Source organism: Drosophila novamexicana, unplaced genomic scaffold (genome assembly GCF_003285875.2).
Source record: "Drosophila novamexicana strain 15010-1031.04,08,12 unplaced genomic scaffold, DnovRS2.1 tig00000870-arrow-arrow-pilon, whole genome shotgun sequence".
NCBI lineage: Eukaryota > Metazoa > Arthropoda > Insecta > Diptera > Drosophilidae > Drosophila > Drosophila novamexicana.
In genome coordinates, this window is record NW_020824830.1 from 1,297,750 (window position 1) to 1,320,541 (window position 22,792).

Genomic DNA, 22,792 nt, shown 5'->3' on the forward strand with positions numbered 1-22,792 from the left:
CTGGCAACTGCGAGCGTACAGAAGCTGCTCGAGAAATTTCGTTAAAAATCGGGCAAATGTCGCAAAAAATTGATAATTTGTTGTGAAAAGTGTTTATTAGTGTTCTATGAAGTGTATAGTTATTCAAATTGCATTATTAAATGCCTTAAAATGTGAAATAAAAAGCTGAAAACCTGATTTGTGAAGAGGTAGCCTTTTTTTCATCATCGTAAAATACATACAGACATTCGCTCGCACACACGCAACTGTATATATGTATAAATAACGCGCGGGCGCGAGAGAGAGAAAGAGCGTAAGCTAGTGTTCAATGTGTGCTTGTGTGCGTGAGTGTTCATTGCGCTGTTTTATGTTTCGTCAATGAGAGAGCAAGCGCGCCAAGCAGGCGAATGCGAGAGCAAAGCAAAAGCCAACAAATAAGTGAACGAAAATAAAAACGAAAAATTCCGAATAACGAACAAGTCGTGTGCATTGAATGTTGAATGTTCAATTTTGTGTGTGCACTTGTGCAATTGTGCAAGGCGAATTATGTTTTAACATAAACCCAAAATAGTTGGATACATAGCAACAACAATTTAAGGAACAGCTACATCAAAAGGTAAATACACAATTCTACGGCCAGGCGTTGTCGGCGCATTTGTTTTGACCGATGAGTCAGACCTCGCGTATTGTTTTTTTTTTCCCCCTTATGTAGTCATCGCATCGCATCGTTTCTAACAAATGCATTTTGACACTTAAACTAACACCTCATTTACATGCATAAATACGTACATTTACTTACATTCGTACATACATAGTTAGATTAGTGTCATGTATAGTTGTTGTAGTTAGTTTACAGTGAAACGAATATCGCGACGGCGCCCAATAGCCAAAGCCTACAAATTATACTATTAAATGTATCTAAATACATTTTTATCTACGTCGTTTCGTTATTTACAAACATACGTGCATTATTAAATACTATAGAAAGCAAGTTGGACAACAACAACGGTAGTCGGTTCACACACACACACACATTCATCGGGAGCGAGAGAGCGAAAAATAGAGACAACAGCAACAAACAAACCAATAAAACAACATCAACAAATAACAGTTTAATGTGTCTAGTGAGTACCTACAGTTAATTGTTTTTGTTGTCGTGGCTCTCATTTCAAATCAAATGTTAGCTTCTCTCTCCCTCGCTCTCTCTCTCTCTGTCTCTCCCACATTTCGGCTCTAGCACGCACCAAAGCGGCCAAGTGCTTGTATTTATAACTAAAATTGCGCTGATCGTTTGCGTTGCTGTTAAAACTTTTTAATAAATTATGTGCATACACAGACACATGCATACATACACATGCACAATATGTGTATAATAAAATGAAAAACAGGCAAATCGATTGGCCCGAGTTGCTTTGCTTACGACAGCTCGACGCTGTCATTGCTGTTGCTGTTGCTGTTGTTGTTGTTGCTCTCTCAGTTTTGTTATTGTTGTTATTGCTTTTATTGCTGCTGCGGACGCTGATGATAATTTTTTTGATGAATAATTACGAAATATTTTTTACGTGTTTCTATTATATTTATTTGCATATGCTATGTGTGTGTTTGTGTCCCTCTCTCTCGGGCGCGCTCTCTTGACACCATCTTTGCTTTGGCATTTTTTGTCGATCAAAAAAACTGCGAATTCCGAATCTGAAGTGTGTGAGCGTGAGAAACTACGCGCTAAATGAGTAATTGCTCATATTGTATGTATGTATGTATGTATTTCCAATTGTGCGTGTGTGTGTGTGTGCACATGTGTGTGCATGTATTAGTTTATTTGCAAATTTGCCTTTCAAAGTTAACAGCAGCAGCGGCAGCAGCGGCCAGTGGGCCGTAGGCTAATGCCTGAAATATTGAAACGTCGCAAATTTGTTGCCGTCTGTTTTTACGCTCTGCTGAGCTGACGCAACGGCAACTGCAACTGTAGTCAACTTAACGCACACACCTCGCAAATGTGCTTAAGTTATTTACATTGCCAGCCAAAATATTAGTTCTCATTTGTATTAAACATTCTGCCCAAAATTTCGCAGTGCGTGCAGCAGCTGCTGCCACTTGGAAAGAACCCACCACCACCACCACCAACACACACACACACACACATAATTACCAACGCCACCGCCAACAAAAGCAAATCAAACTAGAGCTGGGTCGTGTCTTCAATCGTGACACGAGCACGCACGTCTCAATTAGATAAAATTATATTAAACTAGAACTTATAAATTAAAGTACACCGTGCTTGATTTGGAAAAGATGTCAAAACAACAAAAATACTAAATTATTAAATATTTAAACAAATTTTTAGTTACTTAAATTATCGTGCTCGTGTCGTGCTGAGAAATTCTTTCATCCCAACTGTAAATCAAACAGTAGCAGAACACCATCTAACATTGGCTGCTGCTGCTGCGCTCGTTGTTCTTGTTGTTTTTGTGTTCGTGGCAATTAAGCATCAAACTGCGTTTCACGCTCAGCTTTTAGTGCTCATTCATACCCTCCTCAAGCACACACATACATACACACGTACAATACTTATGGGCTGCGCTCCCACATATTGGCGCGCACATTTTCTTTTACCTTCGCTGCTTGTTTTGATTTGAACGTCTTTTTGGGCACCTCATTCACCTATGCCGAACTCGCACACACACACACACACACACTCTCTCTCTCTCACACCCCCGCAAATGCTCGATAATTGGCCCCCACCTTCGCATCGACTTGGCCTCGGCACCCATGTTTACTCTCCCTCTCTCGCTCTCGCTCTCTCTCTCCCGCCCGCTCTCTTTTTATTTCTGGTCGGGACACATTTGTTGCTTGTTGTCTTTTGCTGCTTAATTCAACTTCTTCAGCTGCTCCGCTTGGCCTGTTTGGCTTTCTCTTGTTCGGCTCCATTGCGCTCTTATTTACACTGGTCTTTGGTCTCATTTTTTTCGTGTTGTCTTGCTGGTCTGGCCTACACATAAATGCACACATATACATGTATATAATTTTGGCATTTTTGCATAATTTTATGCCAATTTACATACCAACATGTGTGTATGGGTGTGCATATTTTGTAGCACTCATTTTACACACACACGCATGTATCTATTTAGAAGCTCGGCGTGCATTCGTGTTGGTGTTATGATTGTCGTGCTCACGATTTTAATCGTTCGTCAGCCGATTCGGTATTCAATCGACATCTCGCTTGGCATCGTTGTTGATGTTGTTATTGTTGTTGATGCCGCTCGCCTGTCTGGTCTGCTCCCTCCTCTGTTGCTGTCGCTGCTTGACTTTAATCTGCTCAATTACTCGCAATTTGCAAGTTGTGTGTGCGGCTCTTTGAGTATGTCGCTGTCGCTCTCTCTGTCTCTGTCTATGCCGTTGCCGTTGCCTACCTGTCTGAGCGTGTGTGCGTGTGCGTGGCTGTGTGACAGTCTGTCTGTCTGTCTGTCTATCTGTCTGTACACATTTCGTTTCGTTTTGCTTCTCATTCGCCTTATTCATGTTTTTGTACGTTTTGCGCTTGTTTTGATTTCTTAATCTTTTTACCATAATTGATGGCAATTAAATTAAAGGTGTGTGTGCGGCCTCGCGCCTCGACGTCGACGTCGACGTCGTTGTCGATGCCGATGTCGCTGTCGCTGTCGCTGTCGTTTTAGCTCGGCTGATGCTTCGGTTCGGTTCGGCTCGGCTCGGCTCGGCTTCGCTGGAGATTGTTGTTTAAATGTATGTATGTATGCATGCAGTTTGTTGTCAGCCACCGCCAGCAACTCCACCTTCATCTCCACCTTGCGCCACGCCCCTCGCACCTCGCGTGACTTTTATTTATTTGTAGCATTCAAATGATGCCCATCAATTGCTTATGTTGTTGTTGTTGTTGTACCCTTTGCAAGGGTATTCTAATTTAGTCACGAAATGTGTAACGCATTCTTTTAGCTGCGAGTTAATCAGCTGTTGGGTTCGATCAAGTTCAAGATTACAATATGGAAATTGACATAATTTATTACCTTATATTCAATTAATAATAAAAAATTTAAAAAAAAAGTTTAAAAGATCTATGAAATAGACTTTCGGAAAGCCATCCATTAAAATCGGGCTAAAACTGAGTTAACATTTGCTATTGACCTACGGACTGGCCTTTAAAAGGAGAAGCCTTTTGTATACATTGAATTTCATGTAAATGGAATATATTTATATATATGTATATATATAAATGAAATTGTTAATTAAAGTTATGTTTGCCTTGTCTTAAGTTGGCTATATTAAACCTTGTCGACATTCAATCTAAGCCAGGTCTACATCTTCTAGATAGTCTCGATCGAAACTAAAGTTGTTCTCTATGCCCCCCTCCGTGCTGGCACATCCTTGCTTAGTACGACTTTTTTTTCATCTGAAATAACAGGGTATGTCTAAGTCGTTACACTCTGCTTGCGTTGCCGTGTGCCGCATTTGTGATGGCCATCCACTCGGCTTTTGTCATCTTTAGCGAGATTTTATTGATTAGTTCAATATACCTGCGCTTGATACCTGCGGCTGTCAGTGTCATTTGGCATATGCGTATGTATGTGAGCATGTGTGTGAGTGTATGTATGTGTAATTGTACAGCGATTTACTTAATTAATGTCAACCACACGCTGTTATTAATTCTAGTTTGCCAGCTTTATGTGTCACCGTGTGTTCATCTGTTCAATTTGCAATTTGCAATTTGCAATTTAAAGCGTAGTTTTTAGCTTGTAAGCTGTGTGTCGAGCGACTCGGCAGAGTATTAAATTGTTGACAATTGTTTTGAGCTTGAGCGAATTAACCTTTAGTTTGTTATGTCATCTGTCAGTTTATTCGGCCAACAGTTAGAATACATACATGTGTGCATCATGATTCCAATTTTCTTCACATGCATTTAATGCTTTTTAGCATTCCCATTGTTATTTAATTGTTATAGATCCTATCTCACAATTCAAATAATTTGCATACGCTCATCGTGATATCATCGAACAAAACAAGCCGTATACAACCCTTAGCTATCCCTCGTGCCACCTGGATGCAATCAATTAATGATAGAATAACGGCCTGTTAACCACTCTAATACCGTGTAAATAACCACAGTACACGGTAAATGCAATTAACTTAAAAGGGTCGCAAAGTAATTACCCCTTGTAGATGACAAGAACTTAAGTTCCGAACTATTGCATCTATAATATGAGAGAGAATAGTAGAAAAGTAGGACTCTAAAGTGTCTTAGTCCAATGTCCGCTCAAGAGAGCTGTCCGTCTGGACGCACGTAGATAAACAAACATATATTTAAGCATTTTAAACCTGATCTTTGAGTATATATCAAGCACTTTGAATCGCTTTAAATATAATTAATTTAAATTGACTTTACGTGCGAATATCTGTCTGCAATTAGTGTAATCGCAATACGCATGCACATTTATGGATGAAATGTAATTATATGCATTTAAGCGTTATTCAATCAAGTTGAACCTAATGCTTACATCATGCCTGCTTAAGGCGCTGAGATAAAAGAAAATCGCCAGAGCGAGCGATTCGAATTGCAATCCCAGACACAGTTGCTCACATTTTCTTACGATATGTATATGGGAAACTGACTAATTGACTGGCTAGAGCTGCAATACATAACTACAACAATGCCCGGCTAGGCAATACCCTCTAAAGAGTTTAATCAGACGAAAGCCGTAAAGAAACAAAATCCGAGCGTTTATTTCTCGGTTACAAAATGTTTAAATAACTCGACATCCTACACAAGAATATTAGATTTAATAGATTCTAATTTCTGGATGTGCTTTAAATTTTGAACAGAATCTCGGACCAATACACAGTTAATTTATTTAAAATTCAACCATTTCCATAGGCCTAGATTTAAATTTTCAATTGTATGCATTTAAGAGTATTAAACCTTAAATACAATATTCAGAATAAATTAATATTTGGTCAATTTTGGGGCGAGCACGACATGCCCTCTTTGGGCAATTTGATGAGTACAGGGTATCCAAAAAGAAAAATAAAAACAAACTAAACAGTAAGCAAAACTGCACTTGGAGTACAGTTGACATGATTGACTAGCTGCATAATTAACTAACTAACAGCTAACCAGCCCTGGCCAGGCCAGACCAGGCCAGGTGCCAGAAACAGTCGTAACTGTTGTGGTAATTGGTGCCGCTACCGGGTCGCCTAGTGTCGTGTCGTGTTGTGTGTTGTGTCGTGTGTCTTTAGGCAAATACAAACACCTTTTGCACAAAAACAATCAACCAAACACGAACTGAGAAACTGACGAGCGGACGAATGGACGGATGGACGGACTGACTCATGCATGCAGCCAATGCTCGGGCCAACTCAATTGCAGTAGCTAGTTAAAACGACGGAAAACAAAAAGTATAAAGAGAACAGCAATAACAAGTCATCGAAGGAGTGGGATTATGGCCAGGGGGGCAGGGGGAAGGGTGGGCGGGCGGTCGTTCGGTAGGTTGTGTGGCGCACACGCAGTTGAACGTTTTTCACCTCATTCTCATTCCATCAGCCATTAAGTAGTTCACAAAACCTGGTTAACCGTCACATGCAGCTCCTGCAAGCAACAACAACAACAACAACAGCAGCAGCAACAACAACAACAACAACAGCGTAGCATAGAAATACATTCACCCGTGCACAGACATGTTCACTCACTCATACACACACACACACAAGCGCGCACACACACACACATTCATACAGTCATCGCACACCCACACAGTAAAAATCTCAACTTGTTTGCCAACTGCGACGAAGCGAACTAATAAATTTCTACTTTGTTTTCCCCCCTTTTCAATCATTTTTCCAGATTCAAGAAATCGCGCTAAGACAAAAAAATTCGCGCACACACACACACACACACACACACACAGAGAGTCACATGCAAGCACACGCGCGCACATAAAGCATATAAATGCGCAAAAAGTGTGCTAGTATAAGTTCTGTGATTGTGAGTGTGTTGTTAGTATGTAATGATGTAGATGACAATGATAATGATATTGATGATGATGTTGTTGCTGATGAGACAGCCGCAGCCGAACTGTTAACATAGTTGAGCAACGTTTCGCGAAAGTACAGCAATGTGGAAAATTGTAAATACAGCGAGCAAAAACTCAAAACGCAGAAAAACTAAACGCGCAAAAAGAAGAATTTTCATGCTCGCGTCACCATAAGACATCATAAAGAAAAGAAAAACTGTCGTAAAAAGGCAGTCATAAAGGAAAACCCACCACTTAACAGGGTAGTGGGCTACAACAACAACAACGACAACAACAACAGTAAGAATTTCAATTCCTAGCAAAAAAAAAAAACAACAACAACAACAACAGCAGCAGTCAGAGCAACAACAACAACAGTGAATAACAAGAAAATCCTGCGAAGTAGAAAAAGTTCAAGTCTGAAGTAGAAAAACCACTTAAAACGTCGATGAAACGTTGACGGGGAGGGAACATCGCTGCGATTAACGCGTCGCAAGAGCGCAGGCTAGAGCGAGAGCGTAAAAAAGGCATTAGGAGAGAGGGAGGCAGGCAGGGCGCGACAGGAGTCTGTGTAATAAACGACAAAGACGAGCGCGTGCTAAGGAGCTAAGAAGCAGCAGCAGTTGTTGTTATTGCCGCTTGTGACGATTTTTTTTGTTGTAAACTATATATTTAGTGGCAGCAGCGTGAAAAGGTGGTGTGTGTGTGCTGGTGGTCACGCAAGACGTGGCAATCGTCTGCAGGAGCCGAACCAATAATAACAGCGAGACAAAGGCAGCTGCAATTGCACCTTTAGCAGAGGCAGCCGCAGCGGCAGCGGCAGGAGCGCCAGAGAGCGAACAGAAAGAGCGAGAAAGAGAGAGAGAGAGAGCAGCGCTCGAGAGAGCGTTCGTGTGTTCGTGTGTGTGCCGAGAGGCGTAAGAGAGCGTAAGCAAAACAACGAAGCGAACGAAGCGGCTGCCGCGCGTTGCGACGTCACCTTCGGCCATTCGGCTTTAGTAGTTGTAATTTGCAAAGCAAGGAGCGAGGAACACGCGCGAAAACAAGCTAAACGAAAAAAAATAATAAAGGAACTAACGAAACGAGTCGTGAAGCGCTTTTCGAAGAGGGTAGTGGAGTGTAGTGGAGTGGAATCGGTAACCACAGCAACAACAACAACAGCCAGTCCACGGCTGTCCGTGTGAGCGTATGTGTGTGAGTGTTCGTTCAAGGGGGAAATTGACGCATTCCAAACGTGGTTTGCTTACACAGCCATTGGCTGACGTTGTTTCTCTTGTTGCTGCTGCTGCTGATGCTGTTTTTGTTGTTATTGGCGTCCCTCTTTGCTAATACCGGTCTTTTGGGCTCACGTGAACATTGTTGTTTTATTTGTTATTTGTGTTTTTGGTTTATTTTGTTGCATTGCCAGCAGCCGTTGCAAGGAAAGTTTGTGCCGCAGCAACGATTTGCCAATGCAAATGCAAATGCAAATGCAAAAAATCAACGACCAGCAAGTGCGTATATTATGGGCCGCTCCAAGTTTCCCGGGAAACCATCCAAGTCGATTAATCGTAAGCGGATAAGTGTCCTACAATTGGAGGATGAGGCGGCGAGCGCAGCAGCAGCCACATCGGCAACAACAGAGCAGCACCAGCAAACCGAACAGAGCGCCGGCTCCTCGGCATCGCGGGAGAAGGGCAACAATTGTGATAACGATGACGATGATAATGCGCCAAGCGGTGCCGCGACCAGCAGCAACAGAGGTGCGTCCAGCGGTGCGTCGGATGCCGCAGCCACCGAAGGTGGCAGTAGCAGCACCGGCAATGGCTCATCCACGGGCGGCAAGACAACAAATGGCGGCAATGTAAACGGTGGCAGCCACCATAAGAGCGCCACAGCGCCGGCCGAGGTCAAGGAATGCAACAATCAAGGCAACCAAATGGAGCCTAATAACTGCATTGCTGCCGGGCCCGATGATGCCGAGGACACAAATAAAGATGACGACGATGACAGCGGCAATGACAAGAAGCCAACAGCCGCCGCTGCCGCCGCCGCTGCATTTGTGCCTGGCCCCAGTGCGTTGCAGCGTGCACGCAAAGGAGGGAATAAAAAATTCAAAAACTTGAATCTGGCCAGACCCGAGGTGATGTTGCCCTCGACGTCGAAACTCAAGCAGCAGCAGCAGCAGCAGCAATTGCAACTTAATTGCCCTTCAGCGTCCGCATCATCATCATCATCATCATCATCTGCTGCTGGTGCTGCTGCTCCTACGACAACAACGACGACGGCGTCAGCGAGTGCGACGCTGACAGCAACAGCGACGTCGACGTCGATGTCGATGTCGGCATCAAGCTTGCCTGGGACGCCACTGGCTGTAATTGCTGGGGGCGGGGGAGGTGCAGCTGCTGCCGGCCTGCTGCTGGCGAATCCCTTTGCCAGCGTCGAGCCAAAAGTGGTCGAGGTAGCCGCAGCAGCGGCAGCAGCAGCGACTGCGGCAGCAGCAGCAGCAGCAGGCGCTGGCGAAGATGTTGCAATGGTAAGTGGATTTCTTTAGCTCATGTTGTACTGTACACACACGCTACGCGCCCGCTTTATAAATGCAACACACACACACACGCACACCTACTACCTATATGCAATACATATAACAAATAAGTTAAAGCCGATTTAACTCAGTGATTCTTTTAATTTTTTTGTGTTGTTTTTTTGTGGTGTCTCGTCTTTTGTGTGTTGCGTGTTATTTGCTTATTCTGCCCCATTTCAGGCAATGTAAATAAGAACCCCGTCAAGTCGGGCGCTAAATTATGCGCCCCGGATCTTGGCTGCCAACTAACTAGTGGTTACCCTATCGCCTGCCTGACTGCCTGCCTGCCTGTCTACCTATTGCCTGAGCTGCTCGCTTACCTGCTTAATTGGCTCTTATGACGTTTTCGCGCTTTTTTTTCCCTACCCTCCCGCACGCCTGCCTGCCTGTCTGTCTCTCTACCTGCACATAACTTGTTTTTCCCCCAAAACTTGCACTTACTCCCTGCCGCCTGCATCCCACACCTGGATTCGTGTATCCCCATGCCCTGCTTTGTTTTGCTTTGCATGCTTATTCGCCTGCTTTAGTTTTTACGAGCATGCATGTAGTTGTTTTTCTTTTACTTGTTCTGCTCTTTTTTTTCTGTTTGTTCTTTCATTTTCATTTACTTGTTTTAGCTGCATGCATTATTGATTGGCCAAGAGGCATCGAGTGGAACCTTTATGACTAACCTGTCGTTTATGTTTTTGCAGCTAAAGGCTTCAATCGAAATGGCCAATGAGGCCGGCCTGGAAGCCCCAGCCGATGCAGTCAAATCGAGTGGCTCCAGTCCCAATCCCAATCACAATCCCAATGCGGTGGCGGCCAGCACGAGTGCTGCTGCCCCAGGGGCGCCGGCGGCGACAAAGCAAAAGAAAACGGTTACCTTCAAGAACATACTCGAAACCAGTGATGACAAGTCGGTGGTCAAGCGTTTCTACAACCCGGACAATCGTGTGCCGCTCGTCTCCATCATGAAGAAGGACAGCCTGAATCGACCGCTCAACTATTGCAGGGGCAGCGAGTTCATTGTGCGTCCCTCCATACTTTCCAAGATACTCAACAAGAACTCGAACATCGACAAGCTCAATTCGCTGAAGTTTCGCTCAGTGCATGCCCCGTCCGCCTCCATACAGGAATCCAGCAGCAGCTCGACAAATCTCTTTGGCTCTGGCCTGTCGCGCGCTTTTGGCGCCCCAATGGACGATGAGGACGCCGTTTCGGGCGGTGTCACATTTCGCAAGCAGGAGCCTCAGCACAAAACACCTGAAGACAACGATGATGACGGGTAAGCCATAATTAATAATCAGGTATACATATTTTATTCGCACCTTCAGTCGATCAAAACTAGTTTGGGCTAACCCCAAAGTATGCTACATTTTTGAGCAGTTCTCTTTATGATAGCCAAAAGCCAATAAAAAATTAACGATGCAGTTAAATATTCACATGCGGATATCTTGAAATCCTTTAGAAACTTGATCGAGTTCGTAGTAAAACAGAAATGTTAATTTTCATTTGTAGCTCGGCAAGCAGCGATGCAATTGAGGACGATGAGGACATTGATGACGAAGACGCGGATGATAACGAGGAGGCAGCGTCCGAAAAGAGTGCCGAAACCACGGCCAGTGTGGATGAAAAGGAGATCGACGACAGGCAACTGGTCATGGATAAACATTTTGTGCTGCCCAAGCGGAGCACGCGCTCATCGCGCATCATAAAGCCCAACAAGCGCTTGCTGGAGGTGGGCGGCATTTGCAGCAAGAAGAACCCGAGCGATGCCATTGGCAAACCCAAGCCCAAGAACTACTTTGGTCTGGGCGACTTTGCCAGCGAAGCGCACGCCTCGTCGTCGTCGTCTGCAGCAACTGCGCTAAGCCAGAAGCTTGGCAAGGAAACATTTGCCAGCTTTGCCACCGCGAAGGTAAACAGCAGCTTTGTGCTGCGCCAGCCGCGCCTGCAATTCCAAACGGATAAGAGCGGATCATTTGTAAGCGCCAAGCCCACGTTGCCCACGACAACGCTTTTGCCTGCATCTTCAAGTGCCATAACGTCAGCGAATGTTTTATCCTTTGGCGCGCTCAACAATGCCAATTCAGGTATGCGAGTAACTGTTCTAATTGACTCTCCTGCTCAACTTGATTCTATTTATAATGCAGCTGTTGCATCGGCCTCGACGTGCGCCGTTTGCTCGGCACCAGTTAATAACAAGGACGCGCCGTTGGCCCGCAAATACGGCGTAATTGCCTGTGAGGTCTGTCGCAAGTTCAACTCGAGAATGACAAAGATATCCAAGCTCTCAACGCCCATGCACTCGAACTCCAGCTCCAGCGCAGCACAGTCTGGCCAGCAGCTAAAGTGCACAGATGGTAAGCAGTTCATAAAATCCCTTCTATGTCAAAAATCTCTGAATACCATTTCCCATCACAACAGGTGGCAATTGCAGCATATTATCGCTCAAGAGCCAGCTAAAGAACTTCAAGAAGCTGTACAAGGAGCGCTGCAAGGCGTGCTGGCTTAAGAAATGCCTGGCAACACTCCAGTTGCCCGCAGGACACAGAAGCCGCTTGAGTGCCATACTGCCCGCCAGCATGCGCGAGGAGGTGGCGCCCAAAGATGACAAGTGCCCGGAGCTGTTATCGCCTACGGCCAGTTTGCGTTTCACGGCGCCGACTAGCTCAGCATCGTCGAGCACGACCATCAAGTGGAAATCCAGTGCAGAGACTGCAGTGAACAGCATCAAATCGAATCCTCTGGCCGAGAACAATGTCACCTTTGGCGGTACTCCGCTGTTGCGTCCCGCAATACTCGAAAAGCCGTTGTTCTTAAAAATTGGCAGCGATAATAAAAAAGCCAAAGAGTCAAAGGAGGCACATGGCCTGAGTCCCGTGCCCAGCACCAGTGAAGCAGCCGTTGCGCCAGGTAAAACCACACGCAAGGCCAAACAGGACAAGGAGAAGGCAAGGGAGCAAGAAGCCGAGAAACCGCTTAGTCCCAACGCCAAAAAGACCACAGAGGCCAACACGCCAGAGACTCAAAAGGATGAACAACAATCATCTGCGACAACAGGAGTTCCAGCGGCAAGCTCTTCCACGCCTCACACTAGCTCAGCGGCAACCAACAGCAGCCAACTGGAGACTACTGAGGCAGCCTCCGCATCGACGGTGCCGGATAACTTGAAGCGGCAGCGCATCGATCTGAAGGGACCGCGTGTAAAGCACGTGTGCCGCAGTGCATCCATAGTGCTGGGGCAACCTCTGGCCACCTTTGGCGACGAGGAAGAGGAGCTGGCTGCGGCAGAGACAGTGCCAGCGCCAACGACCACGACAACGTCACCAGAGGCCATCAGCAAAAAGCCCAAATCGCCGCAGCCCGTGCAAATGATCATCGATGAAAACGACAATTGTGCCAGCTGCATACTAACGCCCACTGAGGCACCAGCCGAAGCGCAGCCAGTTGTGAAGAGCGTGCTGGAGTCAAGGAGCAGCAAGTCAAATACCCAAACAGAGGCTAAGAAGACGCCAGCCACAACCGGCTCGTCCAAGGGCAAGGTGACCACGCGCAATGCGACAGCAACCGTGACCTCAGTTGCCAGCGGTCTGGTGGCCACCAAGAAGCAGCGCAACATCGAGGTCAGCAGCAGCATTTCCAGCAGCCAGGCGGCTGCTACACAAAGTCGGCGGGCGCTGGCCAAGGAGGTAAATCGTTTGAAGGCGCTGATTTCGATTGATTTCTGGGAGAACTATGATCCGGCTGAGGTGTGCCAAACGGGCTTCGGCCTGATCGTTACGGAGACAGTGGCGCAGCGTGCGCTCTGCTTTTTGTGCGGCTCAACTGGCCTGGATCCGCTCATCTTCTGCGCCTGCTGCTGCGAGCCGTATCATCAGTATTGTGTGCTGGACGAGTACAATCTGAAGCACAGCTCGTTTGAGGATACGCTGATGAACAGCCTGCTGGAGACATCGAACAATGCCTGCACCATCTCAGCGGCCACCAATACGGCGCTGAATCAGCTAACGCAACGGCTCAACTGGCTGTGCCCGCGCTGCACCGTCTGCTATACGTGCAACATGTCCTCCGGATCGAAGGTGAAGTGCCAGAAATGCCAGAAGAACTATCACAGCACCTGTCTGGGCACCAGCAAACGTCTGCTGGGCGCCGATCGGCCGCTCATCTGTGTCAACTGTTTGAAGTGCAAATCCTGCGCCACCACCAAGGTGTCCAAGTTCGTAGGCAACCTGCCCATGTGCACCGCCTGCTTCAAGCTGCGCAAAAAGGGCAACTTCTGTCCCATCTGCCAGAAGTGCTACGACGACAACGACTTCGATCTGAAGATGATGGAGTGCGGCGACTGCAACCAGTGGGTGCACTCCAAGTGCGAGGGCCTCAGCGATGAGCAGTACAATCTCCTGAGCACGCTGCCCGAATCCATTGAGTTCATATGCAAGAAGTGTGCGCGACGCTGCGATGTCTCCCGCATCAAGGCCGACGAGTGGCGTCAGGCTGTCATGGAGGAATTCAAGTCGAGCCTGTACAGTGTGCTCAAGCTGCTCAGCAAGTCGCGACAGGCGTGCGCCCTGCTCAAGCTCAGTCCGCGCAAGAAGCTGCGCTGCAGCTGCTCAGTCGGAGGCGCAGGCGGCAAGGCTCATAGCCAGGGCAAGCTGCAGCCCAAGGCGCTGCAGTTCACCTACAACGGTCTGGGCAGCGATGGCGAGAGCCAGAACAGCGACGATATCTACGAGTTCAAGGAGCAGCACAGCACCAATCGCAAGCCGTCGACGCCGGTGCCATGCAGCTGCCTGCAGCCGTTGAGTCAGTCGCCATCGTTCAGCCTGGTGGACATCAAACAGAAGATCGCCAGCAATGCGTACGTGTCGCTGGCGGAGTTCAACTACGACATGAGCCAGGTGATACAGCAGAGCAACTGTGATGAGCTGGACATTGCCTACAAGGAGCTGCTGAGCGAGCAGTTTCCGTGGTTCCAGAACGAAACGAAGGCCTGCACAGATGCGCTCGAGGAGGATATGTTCGAGTCGTGCGGCTACGAGGAACTCGAGGAGTCACCTACCACATATGCCGAGCACCATACCGCATCGCAGGCACCGCGCACTGGCCTCCTGGACATACCGCTCGACGATGTAGATGATCTGGGCGGCTGCGCGGTAAAGACACGTCTGGATACGCGCGTCTGCCTCTTCTGCCGCAAGAGCGGCGAGGGTCTGTCTGGCGAGGAGGCGCGCCTGCTCTACTGTGGCCACGACTGCTGGGTGCACATCAACTGTGCCATGTGGTCCGCCGAGGTCTTTGAAGAAATCGATGGCTCGCTCCAGAATGTGCACAGTGCCGTGGCGCGTGGCCGTATGATTAAGTGCACCGTCTGCGGCAATCGAGGCGCCACCGTTGGTTGCAATGTCAAGTCGTGCGGCGAACACTATCATTATCCCTGTGCGCGCAGCATCGATTGCGCCTTCCTCACCGACAAGTCCATGTATTGCCCGGCTCATGCACGCAATGCGCTCAAGGCGAATGGCTCGCCCAGCGTCACCTACGAATCCAACTTTGAGGTGTCGCGTCCCGTCTACGTGGAGCTCGATCGCAAGCGCAAGAAACTGATTGAGCCCGCCAAGGTGCAGTTCCACATTGGCTCGCTGGAGGTGCGGCAGCTGGGTTCGATTGTGCCACGCTTCTCCGACTCCTTTGAGGCGATTGTGCCGATTAATTTTCTGTGCAGCCGCCTCTATTGGTCCTCCAAGGAGCCCTGGAAGATAGTCGAGTACACGGTACGCACCACCATACAGAACAGCTACTCCAGCTCGCTGACGCTCGATGCTGGACGCAACTTTACCGTCGATCACACCAATCCCAATTGTTCGCTGGTGCAGCTCGGCCTGGCGCAGATAGCTCGGTGGCACAGCAGCCTGGCGCGCAGTGATATGCTGGACACGGATTGGGCGGAGTTCCCCAATTCGTATGTGCCCGCCGACGAGAATACCGAGGAGGAGCCGCAGCAGAATGCGGACTTATTGCCGCCAGAGATAAAGGATGCCATATTCGAGGATTTGCCGCATGAGCTGCTCGATGGCATCTCCATGCTGGACATATTCATGTACGAGGATTTGGGCGACAAGAACGAACTGTTTGCCATGAGCGAGCAGTCCAAGGATGGCACAACGGCCACATCCCAAACGGGCGGCGGTTCGGTGAGCATCTGCGATGAGGACACGCGCAACTCGAACAGCCTAAGCAAACAACTGGAGTTGAGCAATTGCTGGCCAGCCAGCAATCCTGTCGAGGATGCCATGTTATGCGCGGCGCGCAGCTCCAGTCAAGCGAAGCAGCGCGGCGAGGTCCTCAAGAAGACGGCCACGGCTCCGACACGGTCCTGGCCCAAACTGGACGGCGGCAGCGTTGCGGCCTTCAAGCGGCGCAAGCTCTCCAAGAACATTGCCGAGGGTGTGCTGCTCAGCCTCAATCAGCGCAGCAAAAAGGAAATGGCCACCGTTGCCGGCATCACGCGGCGTCAGTCCGTCTGCGGCAGCAGCGAGCTGACCGCGGAGGGCAGCTCGGCCATGCGCACCAAGAGCTTCACGTGGAGTGCGGCCAAGTGCCTGTTCGAGAAGAACGAATCGCGTGAAGAATCCGCCAAGCTGAAGATCATGCAAATGGACGGCGTGGACGACTCCATTACAGAATACCGTATCATTGGCAGCGATGGCAATCTGTCCACGGCCCAGTTTACGGGGCAGGTGAAGTGCGAGCGCTGCCAATGTACGTACCGCAACTACGACTCCTTTCAGCGGCATTTGGGCAGCTGTGAGCCGATGTCCACCAGCGAATCGGAGTCGGAGACCACAACGGGCACAGCTCAACTCAGCGCCGAGAGCCTCAATGAGCTGCAAAAGCAGGCGCTGGCCGCCGCTACGCTCAGCAACACGGGCGGACTCAACTATCTGCAGACGTCCTTTCCACAGGTACAGAACCTGGCCACCTTGGGGCAGTTCGGCGTGCAGGGTCTGCAGGGCTTGCAGACGCTGCAGCTGCAGCCACAGTCGCTGGGCAATGGCTTCTTTCTGTCCCAGCCAAATGCGGCTCAAGCCACGTCCAATGGCAACGATGAGCTGCAGCTCTATGCAAACTCGCTGCAGAACCTGGCGGCCAATCTGGGCGGCGGCTTTACCCTGACACAGCCGACGATGAGCACGCAGGCGCAGCCCCAGCTGATAGCCCTGTCCACAAATCCAGATGGCACACAGCAGTTCATCCAACTGCCGCAGAGCAATGGAGCTGCAACACAACTGCTACAGACAGCGGCGCCGGCGGCGATGCCAACGGCCACATACCAGACGCTGCAGGCAACTAACAGCGACAAGAAGATCGTGCTGCCACTGCGGAACGCGAGTAAGCCGCTCAAAACGGTGGCCACCAAGGCGGCGCAGCAGGCAACGGCAGCGGCCAAGCAAAAGCAACTAAAGTCCGCGCACGGAGTGAAGCCCATTCAGGCCAAGCTCCAGCCACAGCAGCAACAGCATCAACAACAACAACAACAACAACAACACCAACAGCAACACCAACAGCACCAACAGCAGCAGCAGCAACAACAACAGACGCCCATCACAGTGGCCCAGCATGGGGGCACGACGCAGCTACTGGGCCAAAATCTGCTGCAGCCGCAGCTACTCTTCCAGAGCAACGCGCAGCCGCAGACGCAGCAGCTGCTCTTGCCGCAGACGCAGGCGCAGAACATCATCTCGTTTGTGACCGGGGATGGCAGCCAGAACCAGCCGCTGCAGTACATCTCGATACCAACAACAAATGACTTTAAGCCGCAGCAGACGACAAGCACGCCTACGTTCCTGACAGCTCCAGGCGGCGGTGCCACATTTCTGCAAACGGACGCAAGCGGAAATCTCATGTTGACCACAGCGCCGGCAAACTCAGGCCTGCAGATGCTAACCGGACAGCTGCAGACACAGCCCCAGGTCATTGGCACGCTCATCCAGCCGCAGACCTTGCAGTTGACCACCGGAGCAGATGGCACACAAAGCGCCACGGCGCAGCAGCCGCTCATTTTGGGCGGTGCCACTGGCGGCGGCAGCACGGGCCTGGAGTTTGCCACCGCCACGCCGCAGGTCATACTGGCCACGCAGCCCATGTATTACGGCCTGGAGACGATCGTCCAGAACACGGTCATGTCATCGCAGCAGTTCGTGTCCACGGCCATGCCGGGTGTGCTTAGTCAGAATTCCAGCTTCTCGGCCACGACGACACAAGTGTTCCAGGCCAGCAAAATCGAACCCATTGTCGACCTGCCCGCTGGCTATGTGGTCCTCAATAATGCGGTGGATGCGAGCGGCAACACGAGCTGGCTGCAGCAGAGCCAGACGCAGGCAACCGATGATGCTACCGCACAGCTGCTGCAAAATGCTGGCTTTCAGTTTCAGACCACGCCCACAACGTCCACACAGCAGACCATGCCGGCAGACTATGCGCCACCGCTGGTGGTTACGGCCAAAGTTCCGCCCGTGGCGCAGATGAAGCGCAATACAAATGCAAACAAGGCACCCATCTCCGTGTTGAGCAAGGTGCAGCCGCAACCACAGCAATCGCAGGTGGTGAACAAGGTGCTGCCCACCAACGTGATCCAGCAGCAGCAGCAGCAGCAACAGCAGCAGCAACAAATGCAGCCTAAGCAACAGCTGGCGGGCAATGCCAATCTGAAGCTGACGTCACAGTTCCAGCGCCAGCAGCAGGCTAACGAGCTGAAGAACAAGCAAGCGGCGGGCCAGCAGACGGGCAGCACGTGCGGTGCACCGCCCAGCATTGCCTCCAAGCCGCTGCAGAAGAAGACGAATCTGATTCGGCCCATACACAAGGTGGAGGTCAAGCCCAAGATCATGAAGCAGGCCCCCAAGCTGGCCACGTCAGCAGCATCAATGCAACATCACCAGCAGCAGCAGTCGCCAGCGGCGGTTAACCAGGTGCCCAAGGTGGCGCTGCTGCAGCAGCGATTGCCGCCCGCCCCACAACAACAGCAACAGCAGCCACAGCAGCAGCAACAACTACATCAGCCACAACAACAACAACAGCTGCAGCAGCAGCATCAGCAGCAACAACAACAGCTGTCCGTGCCGCAGCTGCTGCCCGCGCAGCAGCCCATCATCAGCATAGTGAATACAGCAGAGCCACAGGCAGCTACCCAGTTCGTGATCACGCCGGCTCTGCAGGCGCAGGCGCAGCCCATACAGCTGCAGGAGCAGCAGTCGCAACAACAGCAGCAGCAGCAGCCGGCGGAGCAGCTGATCAATGGCAACGCCACACGACTGCAGCACTATGCCAGCAATTCGCTGCCCACCAATGTGGTCAATCCGCTGCAGCAGCAGCCGCTGGCGGCCAGCGCCAATAACAACAGCAATAGCAATGTGACACAGCAGAACAGCACAATCACGATCAACAGCAGGCCGACGAATCGGGTGCTGCCAATGCAGCAGCGCCAGGAACCGACGCCGCTGAGCAACGATGTTGTCGTGCAGTCACCAACGCCACCCAAGCCCATTGAGGAACCAGTGGCTGCGGGCGCGTCCACACAAAAACCCATTGTCAAATGCTATGCGCAGCTTGAGCAGAAGTCACCGGGCTACGAGACGGAGCTTAAGACCAACATCGCGCTGGATAATCTAGAGCAGACAAATTCCATAACGACTTTGCAGTTGCAGCAGCAGCAACAGGAGCCCATATACAGCGAGCAAATCTTTGAGAAGCAGTCGGAGGCGCAGATTCAGCTGGAAAAACCCAAACACAACGATCTGATGCTGCTCGAGGCCACCTCGTGCCAGCAGCAGCAACAGCAGCAGCAGCATATGGAAATGGTGGTGGACAATGGCTTTCAGCTTACGTCTAACGACAGTTGTCTGCTCGAGAAGCATGGCTTTAATGTGGAGGCAGTGCCTATGGACACCGAGGATCACTACGCCAGTATGAAGACCGGCGACGGCGGCGGCACTGAGGGACTAGGTCAGGTGGATGATGCCGAGGAGGATGAGGACGACGACGACGACTTTAGCCTAAAGATGGCCACATCGGCGTGCAACGACCACGAGATGTCCGACAGCGAAGAGCCGGCGGTGAAGGAGAAGATCAGCAAAATTCTGGACAACCTGACGAACGATGACTGTGCCGATTCCATAGCCACGGCGACGACAGTCGAAGCCAGCGCTGGATATCAGCAAATGGTTGAGGATGTGCTGGCCACGACTGCCGCCGGCTCAGTATCCACGGACGATGAAACCTTTACGGCCACCGCCGAGGCCGTGGAGGCAGCGGCTAGCTACATAAACGAAATGGCCGAGGCACATGAGCTGCAGCTGAAGCAGCTGCAGGCGGGCGTCGAGCTGGATCTGAAGAAGCCCAAGCTGGATGTACCACAACAGCAGCCGGATACCGTGCCACCCAATGTGGTGCCCACCGCAGCTGCTCCACAGCAACCGCCACCAATGCGTGACCCCAAGAAGATAAGCGGGCCACATCTGCTGTACGAAATACAAAGCGAAGATGGCTTCACCTACAAGTCCAGTTCCATTGCCGAGATCTGGGAGAAGGTGTTTGAGGCTGTGCAGGTGGCGCGGCGCGCTCATGGTCTAACGCCTCTGCCAGAAGGTCCGCTGGCCGATATGAGCGGCGTGCAAATGATTGGCCTCAAGACGAACGCGCTCAAGTATCTGATCGAGCAGCTGCCTGGCGTGGAGAAGTGCGTCAAGTACACGCCCAAATATCATAAACGCAACGGCAATGTGTCCACAGCTGCCGGGGGTGGACACGCGGCCAGCGCAGCTGGCAGCAATGCGGCAGCACTTGGCGCTGGGGCGGATGCGCAGGCGCTCATAGATTACGGCTCGGATCAGGAAGATTTGCAGGAGAATGCATATGAGTGCGCACGCTGCGAGCCATACGTAAGTCGCTCCGAATACGATATGTTCAGCTGGTTGGCGTCCAGGCATCGAAAGCAGCCCATACAGGTGTTTGTGCAGCCCTCCGATAACGAGCTGGTGCCCAGGTAGGTCGCAGACTCCTCTGACCAATCTGCTAGCCATACTAATAATTGACGACACTCTTTTGCAGACGCGGAACTGGCAGCAATCTGCCCATGGCTATGAAGTACCGTACGCTGAAGGAGACCTACAAGGATTACGTGGGCGTTTTCCGCTCGCACATCCATGGACGCGGTCTCTACTGCACCAAGGACATCGAAGCAGGTATGTGATGCGCCCTCTCTCTGCTCTGGCTTAACTGAAATTAATTATTATTAAATTGCAAATCGCACAGGTGAAATGGTTATCGAGTACGCCGGAGAACTGATACGCTCTACGCTGACCGACAAGCGGGAGCGGTATTACGACAGCCGTGGCATTGGCTGCTACATGTTCAAGATCGACGACAACCTGGTAGTGGATGCCACAATGCGTGGCAATGCGGCGCGCTTTATCAATCACTCCTGTGAGGTAAGTTAAAAAGATTGGGATACATCTCTAAATTGCCAGCTAATCTTGCTTTTTTGTTGCTTTGCCTTTTGCAGCCGAATTGCTACTCGAAGGTCGTTGACATACTTGGCCACAAGCACATCATCATCTTTGCTCTGCGGCGCATCGTGCAGGGCGAGGAGCTGACCTACGACTACAAGTTCCCATTCGAGGATGAAAAAATACCCTGCTCGTGCGGATCAAAGCGTTGCCGCAAGTACTTAAACTAGGCGTAACCTTATATAATCCAACCAATTTGGCTGGCGCAGTGCGCCCGTCCTCAACATACTCATCGAAGGAATACAGCAAAAAGGAAACATGTGTAGTTAACGGTTATTTCGATCTAATATTTGGTCAATCGTGATACATTTTCATTTGGATAGCATACATTTTAATTAGACGCTAGATACAACAGTTGTAAATGTAAGAGTTAAAACGTTGATATTACACATATATATCCTAAACATATTCGTATATATTTATACAACTAATATATATTTACATTCATTACAATATTATGCAACGTGCTCATATAGGCTTCCCATATATGGCAGACCCATTGATATATAAAATGTACGATATATAATTATAAACGTGTATCTAAATCATATTTACACTCCCACACACACACACACACACACACACACACACACACACAAATATACACACATACATAAACATGGGAAAACTCGATGATTTCAGTATTCAGCGAAGATGGTTTAACTGTATATGAAATATGTTTAAATTATGCATTAAATATGTATACATATGTATTAGCTACCATATATGAAATTCAGTATATTAAGGCTTGAAAGATTCTATTATTAACATAATTAACCTGGGCATGAGTATGTTGCAAAATCACACGATCAAGATCAAGATATATATAAATATATGTATTGTAACTAATAGCGTTAGCGGTTTGGTCGGTTTATCAACCCGTTTAGGTCCAAATCGCTGGGCAACCAATTAATGATTATTTACAGGGGCTTGTGTTAGATTGTAAATATAAACAAAAAGTGTTAGGTAATTTAAAAGAATATGCATAAGACGTAACAAATCTCTAAGTATATAGAAAAAGAAAAAAAAACTAAAATGCAAAAAAAAAAAACAGATGAAACTATTTTATGTAGAATTATGCACACATGCAAATTGAGTATTTACGTTTGTTGCAATTGAACTAACTAACTATTACAGATACTAATAATCCACTGGCCTAACCTAATACATATATTTAAACATGCCACACACACACACACAGACACACACACACAGGCACACACGCATACAGATGTATGAAAGTATTGGGTAACCAACAAGTAACTAAGCATCACCTTTGAAATTATTTTGTGAACAGACAACACCAATTTAATTGTAAAAACAAAAAGAAAAGCAAAAAACAAAAACAAATACAAATGCATATTTATAATTTTTAATTAAGCACGTATTCGTGCATTTGATTTATGTAATTCATATTAAATTGTAATTGTGCTTTGAGATGTGTCCATGTAAATTGTAAAATTCGTTTGTAATCGCTAAAAACAATATTGTGTTCTAAATTTATGATTAGTTTAAATGTGTACAATTGTTTAATATTTTTTGTAATGCATTATGTCAGCCTCTTATTGCCGGCTTTTAAAAGTAATCCTTATTTATTAAGCAGCTCCCTTGTATTCTATTAGTTATATATATGAATTGATTCAGTTTAGCCTACAGTTAGCTCGTATTGTATTTGTATTTTT

At 48.8% G+C, this 22,792-nt stretch overlaps 1 protein-coding gene across 3 annotated transcripts; it reads left to right on the top strand.

Annotated features, from left to right (window-relative positions):
* Positions 1–293: 293 nt before the first annotated feature.
* Positions 294–22,452, top strand: LOC115764607 (histone-lysine N-methyltransferase trithorax). 3 transcript variants are annotated; one of them, XM_030707752.1, is made up of 10 exons: positions 294–595; positions 6,830–7,298; positions 8,407–9,513; positions 10,254–10,828; positions 11,062–11,636; positions 11,697–11,906; positions 11,971–20,587; positions 20,653–20,786; positions 20,857–21,032; positions 21,107–22,452. In XM_030707752.1, exons 3-10 carry the CDS (start codon positions 8,503–8,505, stop codon positions 21,278–21,280), a joined length of 11,472 nt encoding a protein of 3,823 aa, XP_030563612.1. In that variant the 5' UTR covers positions 294–595; positions 6,830–7,298; positions 8,407–8,502; the 3' UTR covers positions 21,281–22,452. The 3 variants fall into 3 exon arrangements, with proteins under 3 accessions (XP_030563612.1, XP_030563610.1, XP_030563613.1); XM_030707750.1 differs by having other exon boundaries at positions 8,410–9,513; XM_030707753.1 differs by lacking the exon at positions 294–595 and adding an exon at positions 2,300–2,372 and having other exon boundaries at positions 8,410–9,513.
* Positions 22,453–22,792: the final 340 nt, after the last annotated feature.